Source organism: Thermochaetoides thermophila (assembly GCF_000221225.1).
Source record: "Thermochaetoides thermophila DSM 1495 unplaced genomic scaffold scf7180000011818, whole genome shotgun sequence".
Classification (NCBI taxonomy): Eukaryota; Fungi; Ascomycota; class Sordariomycetes; order Sordariales; family Chaetomiaceae; genus Thermochaetoides; species Thermochaetoides thermophila.
Genome location: NW_006383034.1, coordinates 585,919 through 599,744, shown reverse-complemented (window position 1 = coordinate 599,744; position 13,826 = coordinate 585,919). Strand labels below are relative to the sequence as shown.

The 13,826-nt window shown below is 53.6% G+C and overlaps 6 protein-coding genes across 6 annotated transcripts; 4 read left to right on the top strand and 2 right to left on the bottom strand.

The window, feature by feature from the left end:
- Positions 1–1,318: 1,318 nt before the first annotated feature.
- On the bottom strand, positions 1,319–2,737 carry CTHT_0041910 (DNA-dependent RNA polymerase I subunit a43-like protein; the record flags this gene model as incomplete). Its single annotated transcript, XM_006694531.1, has 1 exon — positions 1,319–2,737. The coding sequence occupies one exon, from the start codon at positions 2,735–2,737 to the stop codon at positions 1,319–1,321; it is 1,419 nt and encodes a 472-aa protein (XP_006694594.1).
- An 886-nt stretch (positions 2,738–3,623) lies between these two features.
- On the top strand, positions 3,624–4,647 carry CTHT_0041900 (reductase-like protein; the record flags this gene model as incomplete). Its single annotated transcript, XM_006694530.1, has 2 exons — positions 3,624–4,225; positions 4,284–4,647. 2 exons carry the CDS (start codon positions 3,624–3,626, stop codon positions 4,645–4,647), a joined length of 966 nt encoding a protein of 321 aa, XP_006694593.1.
- A 393-nt stretch (positions 4,648–5,040) lies between these two features.
- On the top strand, positions 5,041–6,609 carry CTHT_0041890 (transporter-like protein; the record flags this gene model as incomplete). Its single annotated transcript, XM_006694529.1, has 2 exons — positions 5,041–5,130; positions 5,185–6,609. 2 exons carry the CDS (start codon positions 5,041–5,043, stop codon positions 6,607–6,609), a joined length of 1,515 nt encoding a protein of 504 aa, XP_006694592.1.
- A 120-nt stretch (positions 6,610–6,729) lies between these two features.
- On the bottom strand, positions 6,730–7,652 carry CTHT_0041880 (uncharacterized protein; the record flags this gene model as incomplete). Its single annotated transcript, XM_006694528.1, has 2 exons — positions 6,730–7,404; positions 7,536–7,652. 2 exons carry the CDS (start codon positions 7,650–7,652, stop codon positions 6,730–6,732), a joined length of 792 nt encoding a protein of 263 aa, XP_006694591.1.
- Positions 7,653–8,069: 417 nt separating this feature from the next.
- Positions 8,070–9,370, top strand: CTHT_0041870 (uncharacterized protein; the record flags this gene model as incomplete). The annotated part of the gene is made up of 3 exons (XM_006694527.1): positions 8,070–8,091; positions 8,166–8,585; positions 8,640–9,370. The coding sequence occupies 3 exons, from the start codon at positions 8,070–8,072 to the stop codon at positions 9,368–9,370; spliced, it is 1,173 nt and encodes a 390-aa protein (XP_006694590.1).
- Positions 9,371–11,043: 1,673 nt separating this feature from the next.
- Positions 11,044–12,752, top strand: CTHT_0041860 (uncharacterized protein; the record flags this gene model as incomplete). Its single annotated transcript, XM_006694526.1, has 2 exons — positions 11,044–11,377; positions 11,461–12,752. The coding sequence occupies 2 exons, from the start codon at positions 11,044–11,046 to the stop codon at positions 12,750–12,752; spliced, it is 1,626 nt and encodes a 541-aa protein (XP_006694589.1).
- Between the last annotated feature and the right edge of the window lie 1,074 nt (positions 12,753–13,826).

Genomic DNA, 13,826 nt, shown 5'->3' with positions numbered 1-13,826 from the left:
TCGCGACACTTTTAAGGCTTCTGCTTTTAGTCAGTAGACCTGACTTCTCTTTGTACTTGTTTGAAACAACTCAAAGTGGAGGTCGTTTATTTGTTTAAAAAAAGCATCACGGCAATTTTCCTTTCTTCGCGCGAGATTTGAAGCACTAGTTTCTAGTTTTCTAAAAGCACAGGGGCAGGACCTAGAGAGCCGGAGGGGAGTCCGGAGACAACCACCCGTAGCCTATGGAGGGCAGACTATATACCAATGGATATTTGGCAGGTGGGTGTTTAGGTAGGCAAATCTTCTAGATTGGAATATGAAGGACAAAAAAAAGAAAGAGAGAGAGATAGAGATGCAGCTCGACCAGGAAGTGAGAAGCTGCCTTTTCTGAAAAGCTGTTTTATCTCATACTGAGCGTCACTCGGAGTTGACCCGACGCAGCGTAGCGTTGGTTTGGAGAGACGAATGAGAAGGCGCACAGCTCTCTCAGTGGATGTTGTCTAATAGCAACACGACAGGAACTAGAGGGGCGACATCGCGGCTTTAACGAATGGAATCGAGCATCAAGCATGCTGGGATTCGAAACACCGCATCTGACTAACAGTTCGAATATGAAGCCATTTCCAGCCTAGCGATACTAAGTGGTTACAACAAACAACAGTTAGGCTAAACGTAAGACGACATCATCCTGACAGCAGCAAACCAAGTTCATGCCCAACACAAGCCATCATGAGTGTCTCGTCCCCTCCCTCATCACAAATCTTCTTGCTAACATAGTCATGAAGCCAGGATCCATGCGTTGCATCACCAAACAGCGCTGCTATTCCCCTAGTACTCAGACCTATGGTTCTTACAGATGAGGCATTACGGTACAGGTATTGACCAGATTTGACGCCGTCTTCGGAAATCTGGGATACGGGGAGTCAACTTTGTAAATTACGCAACAGACATAACACAAGTGGTCACGTAATCCATTCCTAAAACACCTGGCAAAAGAGGTCTGAGTCCTGTCTTCCCAGTTAACACAATTATTTTCCGTCCTTCCAGATATGACACGATAAAACACTCGAGTCTATAACGATCCCGCCCCAGCCCATTGTTCGCCATTCGAAGAAAGAACAAAGAGCAAATGCCGCCAAATCTAGCAATATGAAGTGATTTTAAATCCCAAACCCGCACCATGCGATGAGAAACTTAGAAAACTACCAATTAGGCCACCAACTCAACGAAACCCCGGACTCCTCACCCCCCTCCTGCCCACCGAACCCGCGGCACTCGCCGACAAAGGCGAACTCCCTCCCGGCAAGCCCCACCTCGCAACGCCGAACACCCACACCTAGTCATCAGGCGTTCCGGGCCTGCTCCCGCGATATAGCACCGCCCTGCCCTGCCCATCTTCCTCCTGCTCCTCGCGCCCAAACCTTGTCATACTGAACTCGGGCACCCTTCTTGACATGGGTCTCAACAACCCCCCCCGCGCCTGCTGCTTGGCGCGGCGCTGACGCTCCATTTCGCGTTCCTGAGCCGCGAGCGCTTGTTCTTCAGCGTCATCCAAGCAAGTACCTTCGATGGAGAGGTATCCGTAGTCGCCTGCAAGACCGACATCAAAATTTTTGATGCGGAAGCGCAGTTTGCCAGAGACGCGCTTGCCTTGGGCAGTGACCCAGTAGCCGGTGGTGTGCATCTGCTCGATAACTTGAAGTTCTTCGCCGTCGAGGGCGTCGGAGGAGTCGGATTTGGAGGAGTCTTGTGGTTGTTCTTCTGCTGGAGGCTCCGGTTTGGGGTTAGCGTTACCCTTGGCTAGGTCGACCCACCTCCAGCCCTTGGGGAGACGCTTCGCCTCGATGCTGGCGTTGAACTTATTCCAGCATACAACGCCAATGTGGCCTTCGTTTTGGAGTTGCACGACACCTTCCATCCATTTCCCGCGGGCGGGGACAAACAGGTGCGCGTCGAAAGTGAGCCAGCCAAAGCCGACGGCGTACTCGTTGATGGAGTGCAGCAGGGCAGGTGTTTGATCTGTCGGGGGATGGATGGTGCTTGCTCTGACCGGGCGGTCGGACAGGTTGAGGTTGGAGTAGCTGAGGAGGACGCCACGCAAGATGGGGGAGTAGTGGTTGAGTAGGGGGTCGAGGTGCTGGGCGGCGATGTTTGTGAGGGGTTTATCGAAACCGGCGGGGAAGAAGGGGACATAGAGGGAGATGGTTTGCGTGTAGAAGGGGAAGTCGGAGTCGGAGGGGATGTCGGTGCTCGGCTGTGCTTCGCGGATGGGAATGTCCATCGTGACGGGCTCTTTGGGTTTGTGCTTCTTTTTCTTCTTATCTTTCTTCTCCTCATCTGAAGGCTCGGCTTCTTGCGTGTCATCTATCCTCTTCTTGTCCTTCTTCTTTTTCTTCTCGGTCTTCTCCTCGGTGCCATCCACATCCATGGCGTCCATCACAGCAGATTCTCTGCGTTTGCTCTTCTTCTCCTTCTTGTTCGTTCCATCTTCGCCCTCCTCTTTACTCTTCTTCTTCTTTTTCTTCTCGACCTTCTCATCCACCACCTCGTGCGACTTCTCTACCTCCGCCTCATCGGCGCTCTCGCTCTTGGTCTTCTTCTGCTTGCGCGGAGTCTCAGCTACCACGGCGCCGTCATCGTCCTCGCGCAACCGCTTCTTCTTGTGGTCGGACTTGGAGCGCTTGTGCTTTTTCTCGGTAGGCTGGCTGCTGGGGACTTCCGCAGCGTGCGGATCGCCGGCGGTGGCTGCAGACATGGCGATGGTGGGGTGGTAGTTTCGTTGGCGCGGCGGTTGATTGATCGAAGTCGCGAAGACAAAGCGAAAGTTTGGGTTGCAAAAAAATTGTCGCTGCTGTGCTGCAGGTGGATTGACCAATGAGAGGGGCTGATGATTGACCCCACATGCCTCGCTGTGCGGACCAACTTATCGATAAGGTAGCCCCCATGTAGAGGTGCCTCAGTTCTTTAGATTTGCAAACAAATGCAGTCGGTTTTTAGATGATTGTGTAGGATAAACTGAATATTAACCATCCAAAATACTCAGGGAAGTATCAGATATGTGCATTTTGAAGCCAAAATCTGTCTATTGACAGACAGATAAAGGGCTGGCAAGTGAACCATGACCAAGCGTGGGTGGGCTAATCTGTTCCTGTGTACCGGTACTTCCAAGATAAGTCGTACGCAGGATGCCTTGGACCCTGTTGTCAAAAGCCGTCCACCGACGATGCACTGAGCAATCAAGATGGCAACTGGATAATGATTTCAGTGTCCTGCCGTAGAAGTCTTGTGTCGCAGTTTTCGACATCAAGTTCCGGGCATCTCAAATGCAGCAAGGATCGTAGCCCGAGGTCCAAGTGGGTTCTTGGGCGGGAGAACCGGCAGGCGGGGTCTGAGAGGGGCAGTGTCCACGGATACGCTACGCCGATGAGGCCATCGCGCCCTTTGCTTGAGTGATTGCGTTTGCGCCTGCCGTGAAGCATCCACTCGTTCGTCGGATATAAGGCATACGGAACCGCATTTTTTCTCTGAAAGACTCGGGCTTCCTGGGCTCACTCATTTTATTCAAGGCTCAAGCTAGCGTCATCCAACGAGGATTATCACACTCACACTCTTACAGTCTAACCTTGATCATCAGGCTCAAAATGTCCTTCAACCCCTCGCGCATCCTAATCTTCGGCGGCACAGGCACCATCGGCCGCTACATCACCTCTTCCCTCTTACACGCCAACCCCCCCTTCCAGCAAGTCACCCTCTTCACCTCCCCTGCCTCGCACACCTCCAAAGCCCCCCTCCTCACCAATTGGCAGTCCCAAGGCCTCTCCCTCATCGTGGGAGATCTGACCTCGGAGTCCGACATCCGCGCTGCATATCAAAATTCTGGGGCGGATACTGTCATTTCGGCGGTTGGCAGGACGGGGCTGCAGCATCAGATTAAATTATTGCAGCTGGCTGAAGAGTCAGGAAGCGTGAAATGGTTCCTCCCGTCGGAATTTGGAACGGACATTGAACATAACGAGAAGAGTCCTTACGAGAAGCCGCATCAAGTGAAGTTGGCTGTAAGGAAGTATATTAGGGAGAATTTGAAGAGGGTAAGGGTGACGTATGTGGTGACAGGACCGTACTTCGATATGTGGGTTAATGCGCATGCTGGGTTGGAGGGGGCGGGGGGTTTTGTGGCGGAGAAAAAGAAGGCGTACGTCATTGGGAATGGGGAGGAGAGGGTTGGGTTTTGTACTATGAAGGAGTACGTCTCATTCTTATACACCCAAGTTGTGAGCATGACGCTGACTGATAATATACAGCGTCGGCCGCTTCGTCCTAGCAACTCTCCGCCACCCTGAAGAATCCTTCGACAAGGCTCTGAAAGTCCAGTCCTTCATCGTTACGCCGAACCAGGTGCTGGCTGAGTATGAACGGCAGACGGGGGCTAAATGGGAAGTCATTAAGAAGCCACTGGAAGAGATTAAGGAGCTGGAGGGTAAGCTTTGGGAAGAGGGTGACCCCCGCGCGACACTGGTTACATTGAGGCGGATTTGGGCTGAGGGGGGGACACTTTATGAGCGGAATGATAATGAGGTGTTGGGGTTAGGGCCCGAGAATTTGGATAGTTTGGAGGAGGGGGTTAGGCATGCGTTGGCGGGAGGCTGGAGGAGTGATACGTTCTAGATGGAGCAGTTGACTCTTGGAAAGTGATGTTCCTAACGAAGACAAATTCAAAGAAACCTTTGCGTCCAGCAGCATGGAGATCTTGAATGAAAAGATGAATCTTGTCTGTCTTGTAAGCCGCATATGCTTCTAGCGATATTATTAGCTGCTTCTTGGCAGCCATCAAGGTAGTGCACCTAGCGCAGTCTTGGCATCTCGGCATTGACGTCGCGTCTGATTGGCAACGTCTCTGACTGAGTTACACGGCGACGTCAGCCTCGTTTTAACTCCGACAACCACTGCCCGATTGCATGCCTTATATATCCAGTTTAAGTCCAGCTTGCCTGCCTACTCTCCGTTGCATGCCCATGATTTAGCAGTCGATCAGATATTCGACTTACGGACCCAACCAAAATGACGTCCCCCCAAAAGGACGTCACCCCCTACCTGGTGGTCCTCGTCCTCATCGCCGTCCTGGGACCACTCCAGTTCGGCTATCACTTGGTATCTCACACTCTCTGTTTCCTCTGCATGAAATGATTCTAACCCTCTTTCCAGGCCGAGCTCAACGCCCCACAAGATGTCTTGACCTGCGCATCGCCTAAACCTCCCTCGATCGTCTCCCGCTTTTTCTCTTTCAGCTCCAAACAAGTCGATAATGATACCGACTGCATTCCCATGACACCCCCCACCTTTGCTGCTATCTCCTCTGTCTTCACCCTCGGCGGTCTGCTCGGGTCCTTGACCTCCGGCCCGCTAACCTCCCGCTACGGTCGTCTCCTCTGCATGCGCTTCACCTCCCTTTTTTTCCTCGTTGGATCGGTCATCGCATACCTCGCTACCTCCGCGCCCGCGTTGGGCGTGTCGAGGTTTCTGACGGGTACCGCTGCCGGTGCGAGTACCGTGATTGTGCCGTTGTATATTAGCGAGGTTGTTCCCGCTGAGAGGAGGGGGTTTTTCGGGAGTTGGACGCAGGTTGGGGTGAATGTGGGGATTTTGGGAACTCAGAGTCTTGGGTACTCTGTGAGTGAGGGGGGAAAGGGAGAATGGAGGTGGGTGTTTATCGTTGGGGTTGGGATTGCGATTGTGCAGATCGTGGGGTTGGGGGGTGTGGTGGAGAGTCCGAAATGGCTTGGGGGTGTGAAGGGCGATGTTGCAAAGGCAAGGAGAGCTCTACAGAGGATTAGGGGCCGGAGCTCGGGGGTAGAGGAGGAGATTGCCTCTTGGGGAGTGACCCCGACGCCAACCGAAAGACAGCGTCTTCTTGATGAAGAAGCCGAAGCACCGTCCCTCCTTCAACCTGTCTCCCCTACGCGCAGCAAGCCCATAACACTAGGCTTCCTCCAAGTCCTAACCGACCCACTCACTCGCCCAGCGATCCTCGCCGTAGTAGGTATCATGTTCGCCCAACAACTCTGTGGCATCAACTCCATCATCATGTACTCCGTCTCCCTCTTAAAGGACTTGCTCCCCATCAGCTCAGGCATTCTCACCATCCTCATCTCAATCATCAACCTCGCCGCCACAATCGCCTCCTCCCCGCTCCCCGACCGCCTTGGCCGCAAAACCTGCATCTTACTCTCCATCGCCGGGCAGGGAACAAGCTCCCTCATCCTCGCACTGTCCATCGTCTTCAATTATAAACTCCTCTCCGCATTTGCAGTGCTCTTCTTCGTGGCGTTCTTCGCTGTCGGACTCGGGCCGGTGCCGTTTATCCTTGCGTCGGAGCTGGTCGGGCCCGAGGCGGTGGGCGCTGCGCAGAGCTGGGCGTTGGGGGCCAATTATGTGGCGACATTTTTGGTGGCTTATTTGTTTCCTATTGTGAATGAGGAACTGAATAGGGTTCTGGGAGGGGCTGGATGGGTGTATTTTATTTTTGCGGGGTTTGCGGTCGCAGCGGGTGTTTTTGTGACCAAGAGGGTGCCGGAGACGAGGGGGAAGGGGTGGGAGGAGGTTTGGGGGAGGGAGAGGAGGGTTGACTAGGAAGTACGATTGGGCATGATCTGCCCTTCAAGACTGGATACTTAGGTCTTGGTTTGTTGCTTGCCGTCTAGTTACTATAATCATGCTTCTTTTTACACCCAACCTTAAGTCATGCTCTTTCTATCCCCCCACCCCCCTGAACGCCCTCCTACTCCTCACGGCCTGCTCAAGCACACTAACCCCCGCCCTCACCCCATCAACCACACAAACCTCCTTGCCTTTTTCCCCATACTCCTCCTGCGCTACCTCCCTAATAATCTCCTCCAGCCCCGCCATCCCCGCACACCCCATCACGACACACTCGATATTACCCTTCCTCAGCAACCTCCTTGTCGCCTCCCTCAACCTGTGCCGGATCTCTTCCTGCGAAACCCCCCCGTGAAAATCGCTTGCGTTCAGCCCCGTGCTTTCGACACCAGCGAACTTGGCATTGCTCGCGTGGGGGTCTGTGATGCCTAGGAAAGAGTTGACGCCTGAGGTGAGGTGGAATTCCCAGAATTGGCCGGTTGTGACGATGCCCCATTTTCCGGTGGGGGAGAGGAGGGAGAGGCAGGTGAGGATGCTGGACTCAAAGATACCTGTTATGATGGGTTTGTTGTTGGTGGAGAGGGAGGAGAGGGCCTTGACGAGGGGGTGCACGCTGAAGCAGGCTACGAGGATTGCGTCGTGGGCGGAAAGGAGGGTTTTTGACTTTATGTCGTTGTAGACGACTTCGGTACTGAGTTCGAGGTCCGAGCCGTCGTTGATGCTGCGGGGACTTGAGGGGGGCGCAGTGTAAGCTGAAAGGTGGATTCGCTACGCAGTGAGTTAGTATCTTAGAGTAAGGTAAGGAACGAGAGATACACTCATGATCCCGTGTGACTGAAAACTCAGTCAGGTCCTCTCATGATGCTGTGCTTGTGCTTATGAAAGTCAGGGTGGCCAACCTGTGGGAGATGCATCTTCTCGGCCGCCTCCAAGATCCCCAACGTCATAGACTCGGATGAGTTGGGATTCAGCAGCAAGATGCTGGGGTGCAGCGGTGGATTCGAAATTGACGACATTTTGATAATTCGTGATTGACGATATGAGGGGCCAAACTGTCAAGTTGCACGAGCTTGAACTTCGAAGTCGCTGTCGAGTTGATATGATGCTGGTGAACCTCAGTAATTGAATGCAGCACTGATATGCATCTATCCGAGACACTCCTTCTGTTTCATCCCAGGCGAAGCGGTCAGCAGACCCACCGATCCCTTCCCGCCCCACCCGGCCAGGGTTAGGGGCAGGGGAGCTGCAGCTCTGGCAGGCAGCTCTGGCGGTAACCACGCCGTAACAACCCCACCATCCAACGTACCTACGCGGCATCCTCCAGTTCCACGGCCACATCAACATTCGTCCGCTTCTCTGGCCGTGCCGCCGCGATCTGCTTGCACTTCCAATCTTCTCTCTATTTGCTCTAATCTTAGTCCTCCCACATCAAAATGGCTAACCCGCCTCCTATCGGTACGCATCCTCCTGAAGCTAGCTCACCCCTTTCCTACTCCTGCCCAAGGTAACCCCCTGCTAACAGCCTGCAGTCCTCGACGGCGGCACGGGCTTTCTCAAAGTAGGCTACGCGGGCCAAAACTTCCCGGAATTCCAATACCCATCGATCGTTGGCCGCCCGATCCTGCGCACGGAAGAAAAAGGCAGCGATGACCTCGTCATCAAGGACATCATGTGCGGCGACGAGGCGGCGGCGGCGCGCTCGCTGCTGCAGATTAGCTACCCGATGGAGAACGGCATCGTCAAAAAGTGGGATGATATGCAGCACTTGTGGGATTACACCTTCTTCGAGAAGTTGAAGGTCGATCCCCGGGGTAGGAAGATACTACTCACCGAGCCGCCGCTCAATCCGTTGAAGAATCGGGAGCAGATGTGCGAGGTGATGTTTGAGCGGTATGGGTTTGGTGGCGTGTACGTGGCGATTCAGGCGGTACTGGCATTGTATGCGCAGGGTATGTCTCTATGGCTGCTCCTTTCTAATGTTAACAAAAGCTAACGATAGCCAGGTCTCAGCTCCGGTGTAGTCGTGGACTCGGGCGACGGCGTAACCCACATCGTGCCCGTCTACGAATCTGTCGTGCTCAACCACCTCACCCGGCGCTTGGACGTCGCTGGTCGCGACGTAACCCGCAACCTGATTGCGCTGCTCCTGCGCCGCGGCTACGCGCTCAACCGCACGGCTGACTTTGAAACAGTCCGCCAGATCAAAGAAAAGCTGTGCTACGTCTCCTACGACCTCGAACTCGACAAGCGCCTGAGCGAGGAAACTACCGTGCTAGTTGAGAGCTACACCCTCCCCGACGGACGCGTGATCCGCGTCGGATCGGAGCGCTTCGAAGCTCCGGAGTGTCTGTTCCAGCCGCATTTGGTTGACTGCGACCAACCGGGAATTGCGGAGCTGCTGTTTAACACAATCCAGTCGGCGGACGTGGATGTCAGGGCGTCGCTGTTCAAGGCGATTGTTCTGTCCGGGGGCAGCAGCATGTACCCAGGGCTGCCGTCAAGGCTGGAGAAGGAGCTCAAGCAGCTTTGGCTGACAAGGGTGTTGGGCGGGAATCCAGAGCGGCTGAGCAAGTTTAAGGTTAGGATAGAGGATCCGCCGAGGAGGAGGCATATGGTTTTCCTGGGGGGCGCGGTCTTGGCCAATATTATGGCGGATAATGAGAATATGTGGATTTCTAAGCAGGAGTGGGAGGAGATGGGGGCTAGGGCGCTAGAGAAGTTGGGGCCGAGATAGATGGCGCTTGGTAATGGGTCAGTTTGAGAGGGCATAGGGATGATAAGGACATACAGCTAGCATGCTCGTTTCGTTGAGTGATTATCCTGAATCTAAAGAAATGGAGTGCCGATCGAGATCATAAACATGCAATCTTCTGATGTTCCGATGCTTTGCCATGGGCACCTTTGCCTTTCATTTCCGATCATGTGCTAGGATAACGGTTGCAGTATCTAGCTTGAATGAAAGACATTGGAATCGAGATCCTCATTCAGCAATCGTTTTATGAGCAGTCGACCGCGCCCATGGAAGTGCAGTGTTATTTGACATAGGCACCCAAACTGCATGGCAACCTCAGGGCGCCAAGCCCAAAGTCCCCCTTAACATAATTACTGCAAATATCCATTACATGCTGTTAGTGAGTCACGCGTCAGCCAGCTGTTCCGAGCTTCAGACGCCCGGCCTGCCATTTCGGGAAGATGTCCATCTTGTTTTCTCTCGTTGCACCTTGCATCTTGCATCGCATCTCGCATCTCACATTCCCAGAGTTTCATTTTTTTTTCATCTCAACAAATCCGAAATTTCCTGTTGCCACAGTCAGCAGCAGCGCCGCTTGGAAATTTGCCTACACTACTACCTACGGCTAAGCTAAACCCCAACGCAGATTGATATCCGCGCTCGTCGCAATTGGATCGTTACCCTCTGACGAAAAGCACGTTCCCGCCGCACCGTTTCTCCTCAAGTATCTAAGATTAGTGGAGCAACTCCCACCAAGAAACCAAGAAATCAAGCAACCAACCGGTTTAAGCAGAACCCAAACGAGCATCACTCGCCTGCGGCGCGCTGACTCGTCCCGTTCGGTCATCCCTCCCACGCCCACGCGGCTTTGCTGCCAAGTCGCTGACCCAGGACCTGCTCTGTTGCGGCCTGTGCTGAGGGATCGCTGGGTCATTCCTTGCGGTTACCTGTCTGTCGGCGAGTTTGCGAGCCTCATATCACACACCCAAGGCACTGTCTCGAGAAATCCATACCCCAGCCAAGCATCACTTATCACCGCCGTCGCCGCTGCCGGCCCGGAGTGGGTTTTGGTTTAGGTTTAGGTTTGGGTTGGCGGGATCCGCCGCGCAGGGCCTAGAGGTGCTTAGGCCTACAGGCGTGGGCACTGAGTGAGTGAGTTGGAGACTTGATTCAAAGAGCTGAGGCCCTGTTTTTGCTAGTTGAAGAAGGTAAGGATGATCAGTCCGGGTTTTTTTTTTAGGATGTCCATCATATTTTTTTTTATTTATCATCCTTGCCGATGTCAATCTCACCGGCATATTGACATCATCTTCTTTCGTCTCCTCTTGCTATCGTCTACCCCTCAATACATATCCCCCCTGTTAGCCCCGGCAGCAACGGCAGCGCTCTTGTAACGACGCATCGCATACGTACATCGTCCGTCCAAACAGCGTTTGTTGGATACCGTCGCGCCTGTGGTTACCCGACACCTCGCCCTGAACAGCAACATCCTCTGGCCGCTGTGCTGTGCTGTCTTGTGCGCTAGTGCACCCTTCTCGAGCTCGGGTCGGGTTTGTTTTGCACTCAGTCAGACGCAGGATGCTGCAGCAGGAGCCGCGGCCTTCCAAGCAGTCTTGCATACCTACCGTGCCCCCTCAGCACTGTCCTTGAGACGGAACCGTTGAGCCCCTAACGCCATGGAGAACCTCTGGAGAGCTCCACCGTTGTCGCAGCAGCGAAGCGCCGCTGGCTTTCGGGGGACGACTGGTGCCAAGCCAGCAACATATGGGGCCGATAGTCATCTACCCTGGCCTGTGCCAGGACTGAGATCTTCAGTAACCACGACGGGTTCGTCGACGGCCGTGGCTGGTCAGATGCATCAGCTCCATGCTGCTGCCTCTGCGGCTGCGGGTTTTAGTTTTATGCCTTTTTTTGCTGCTGGGTTCGGGACAGATTCTGAAGTTATTACTGCGGGAGGGATGAGCCAGGGGGGGAGGAGGAACAGGGCTGATGCCTTTCAGTCCAGGCCGTGTCAGTTCATCTATTGTTTTGTCTCATGAAGTCTCATGGGGGTTTTTCATGCGTGGTTCAGAGTGGAAGCTAACCTTTCCCAGACCCCGACCGCCGGCCGATGGGCTACCAAAGCAAAGTCCGCGTGACCGACAAGTACAAGGTCATCGGCTTCATCAGCAGCGGCACCTATGGCCGCGTCTACAAGGCCCTCGGCCGCCAGGGCCAGCCGGGTGAATTCGCCATCAAGAAGTTCAAGCCCGACAAAGAGGGAGAGCAGGCCACCTACACGGGCATTTCGCAGTCTGCCATCCGCGAGATGGCGCTCTGCTCGGAGCTGAGTCACCCCAACATTATCAAGCTGATTGAGATCATTCTCGAGGATAAGTGCATCTTTATGGTGTTCGAGTATGCAGAGCATGATCTGCTGCAAATTATTCACCACCATACGCAGCAGCCTAGGCATCCCATCCCGCCGAGCACGATCAAGAGCATTATGTTTCAGTTGCTCAACGGGTGTCAGTACCTGCACTCGAACTGGGTTTTGCATCGTGACCTCAAGCCGGCGAATATCATGGTCACGTCGGCGGGGGAGGTCAAGATTGGGGATCTCGGGCTCGCCCGGCTGTCGTATAAACCCCTGCACAGTCTTTACAGCGGAGACAAGGTCGTCGTGACGATATGGTACCGCGCACCCGAGCTTCTACTCGGAAGCAGACATTATACTCCAGCAATTGACATGTGGGCCGTGGGTTGCATCTTTGCTGAACTCTTGTCCCTCCGGCCGATCTTTAAGGGAGAGGAAGCCAAGATGGACAGCAAGAAGACTGTTCCCTTTCAACGCAACCAGATGCAGAAAATCGTGGATATCATGGGCTTGCCAACAAAAGAGCGCTGGCCACTTCTCACAAGTACTCCGGAGTACTCCCAGCTCGCAACCCTCACCCCTCCCGTATCCCACTCCCACCACCATCATCATCACCACTCCCATCATTATAACTCCCAGCAACAAAGAAACTTGGGATCAACTTCCCACCTAGAAAAATGGTACTACACCACCATCTCTCCTCCCTCTCACTCCCAAGGTCCCTCGCCATTATCCTCCCTTGGCGCCGAAGGCTACTCTCTCCTCTCGGGCCTGCTCGAATACGACCCTGAGAAGCGCCTCACTGCCACCCAGGCGTTACAGCATCCGTTCTTTAGCACGGGCGACCCGGTCAATGCAACAAATTGTTTTGAGGGGAGCAAGACGGAGTATCCTGTGAGAAGAGTCAGTCAAGATGATAGTTTGAGTGGATTGGGAGGGGGGGATAGGTCGGGGGGGTTGACGGGGGTGAAGAGGAGTTTGGGGGGTGAGGCAGGGGGAGGGGGTGGGAAGAGGGTTAAGGAGGGGTGATTGGTCGTATGCGAAGTTTTGGTTAGTTGTTGGGGGTTCTTGGGAGCTATTGAAGGGATCCGCGGGGGGGAGAGGTCTATTAGAGATCTAGAGGGTCAGGAGAATTGTTGAGGCTGGGGCAACGTGTAAGGGTTGATGGATGAGAGGCATTGTGTGTTATACGGATATCTGTTTGGCGTTCTGGGATTCAGTTCACTCGCCTAGGAATTTCGTGTTTGGCATACGGATGTATAACAATGGAATTAATGATAAATGATACCACAGCAATGGAACTCTACCCGGTCACAATTTTCCAAAGATATCTTCGTGTTTAATACCCGGCAAGGCACTGTCGGTAGTGAAAAGGCCAGACCATGGTTCGGCTTGCTGACCTATGGTTGCATAGCAATATAAGCAGGGCAGGTTTAATGCTCCACGGGGAGACCGACGCCAACCAAGCACGAATTCACCATCGATCAGATATGGGAATTGAGTATGTGTACGTGTGTAGCCGTGTAGCTTGTGCATTTCGTTTTCATATTGCTATCATCCATTTCTAAAGCGGACTCCCTCAACGACAAGCGTGCCACCCTCCTTTCCCGACGTCTTCTCATGGGGTATAATCGCACTCACTCCACTCGTCTCCAACTTCTCTGAACTCCCACCTTCCCTTCCCCCCCTCCCCCCCAAAAAAAACAACTTGCGACGACTATGCTCAACGGTACTAAAGAGGTAAACCGAGAAAATGGACCAGAAGTGGGACGGTAGAAGGATACATTCCACCTTTTTCACCCGGATTGACTGGTTGGTATGGTATTATGTAGGTAGGCAGAAAAATTGTGGTCATGTAGATGGTATGGTATGGTAGACGGTATCAGAGAACAACAAAAACGACAGGATTTGACGACGATAACGACGTGGGTACAGGATAATGATGATAACAACTAACAAAAGCCAGAGATTAATGGTAAGACGGTATTAACTAAGATGCCCCTGTGGCAGGCGAAAGGGGCTGGGTATTCCACAGGACGCGGCAGGGCGCTTCAAGTAACCAGTGCCGCTGTTTTGATGCCTTCCTTGATCGTAGAAGTGACT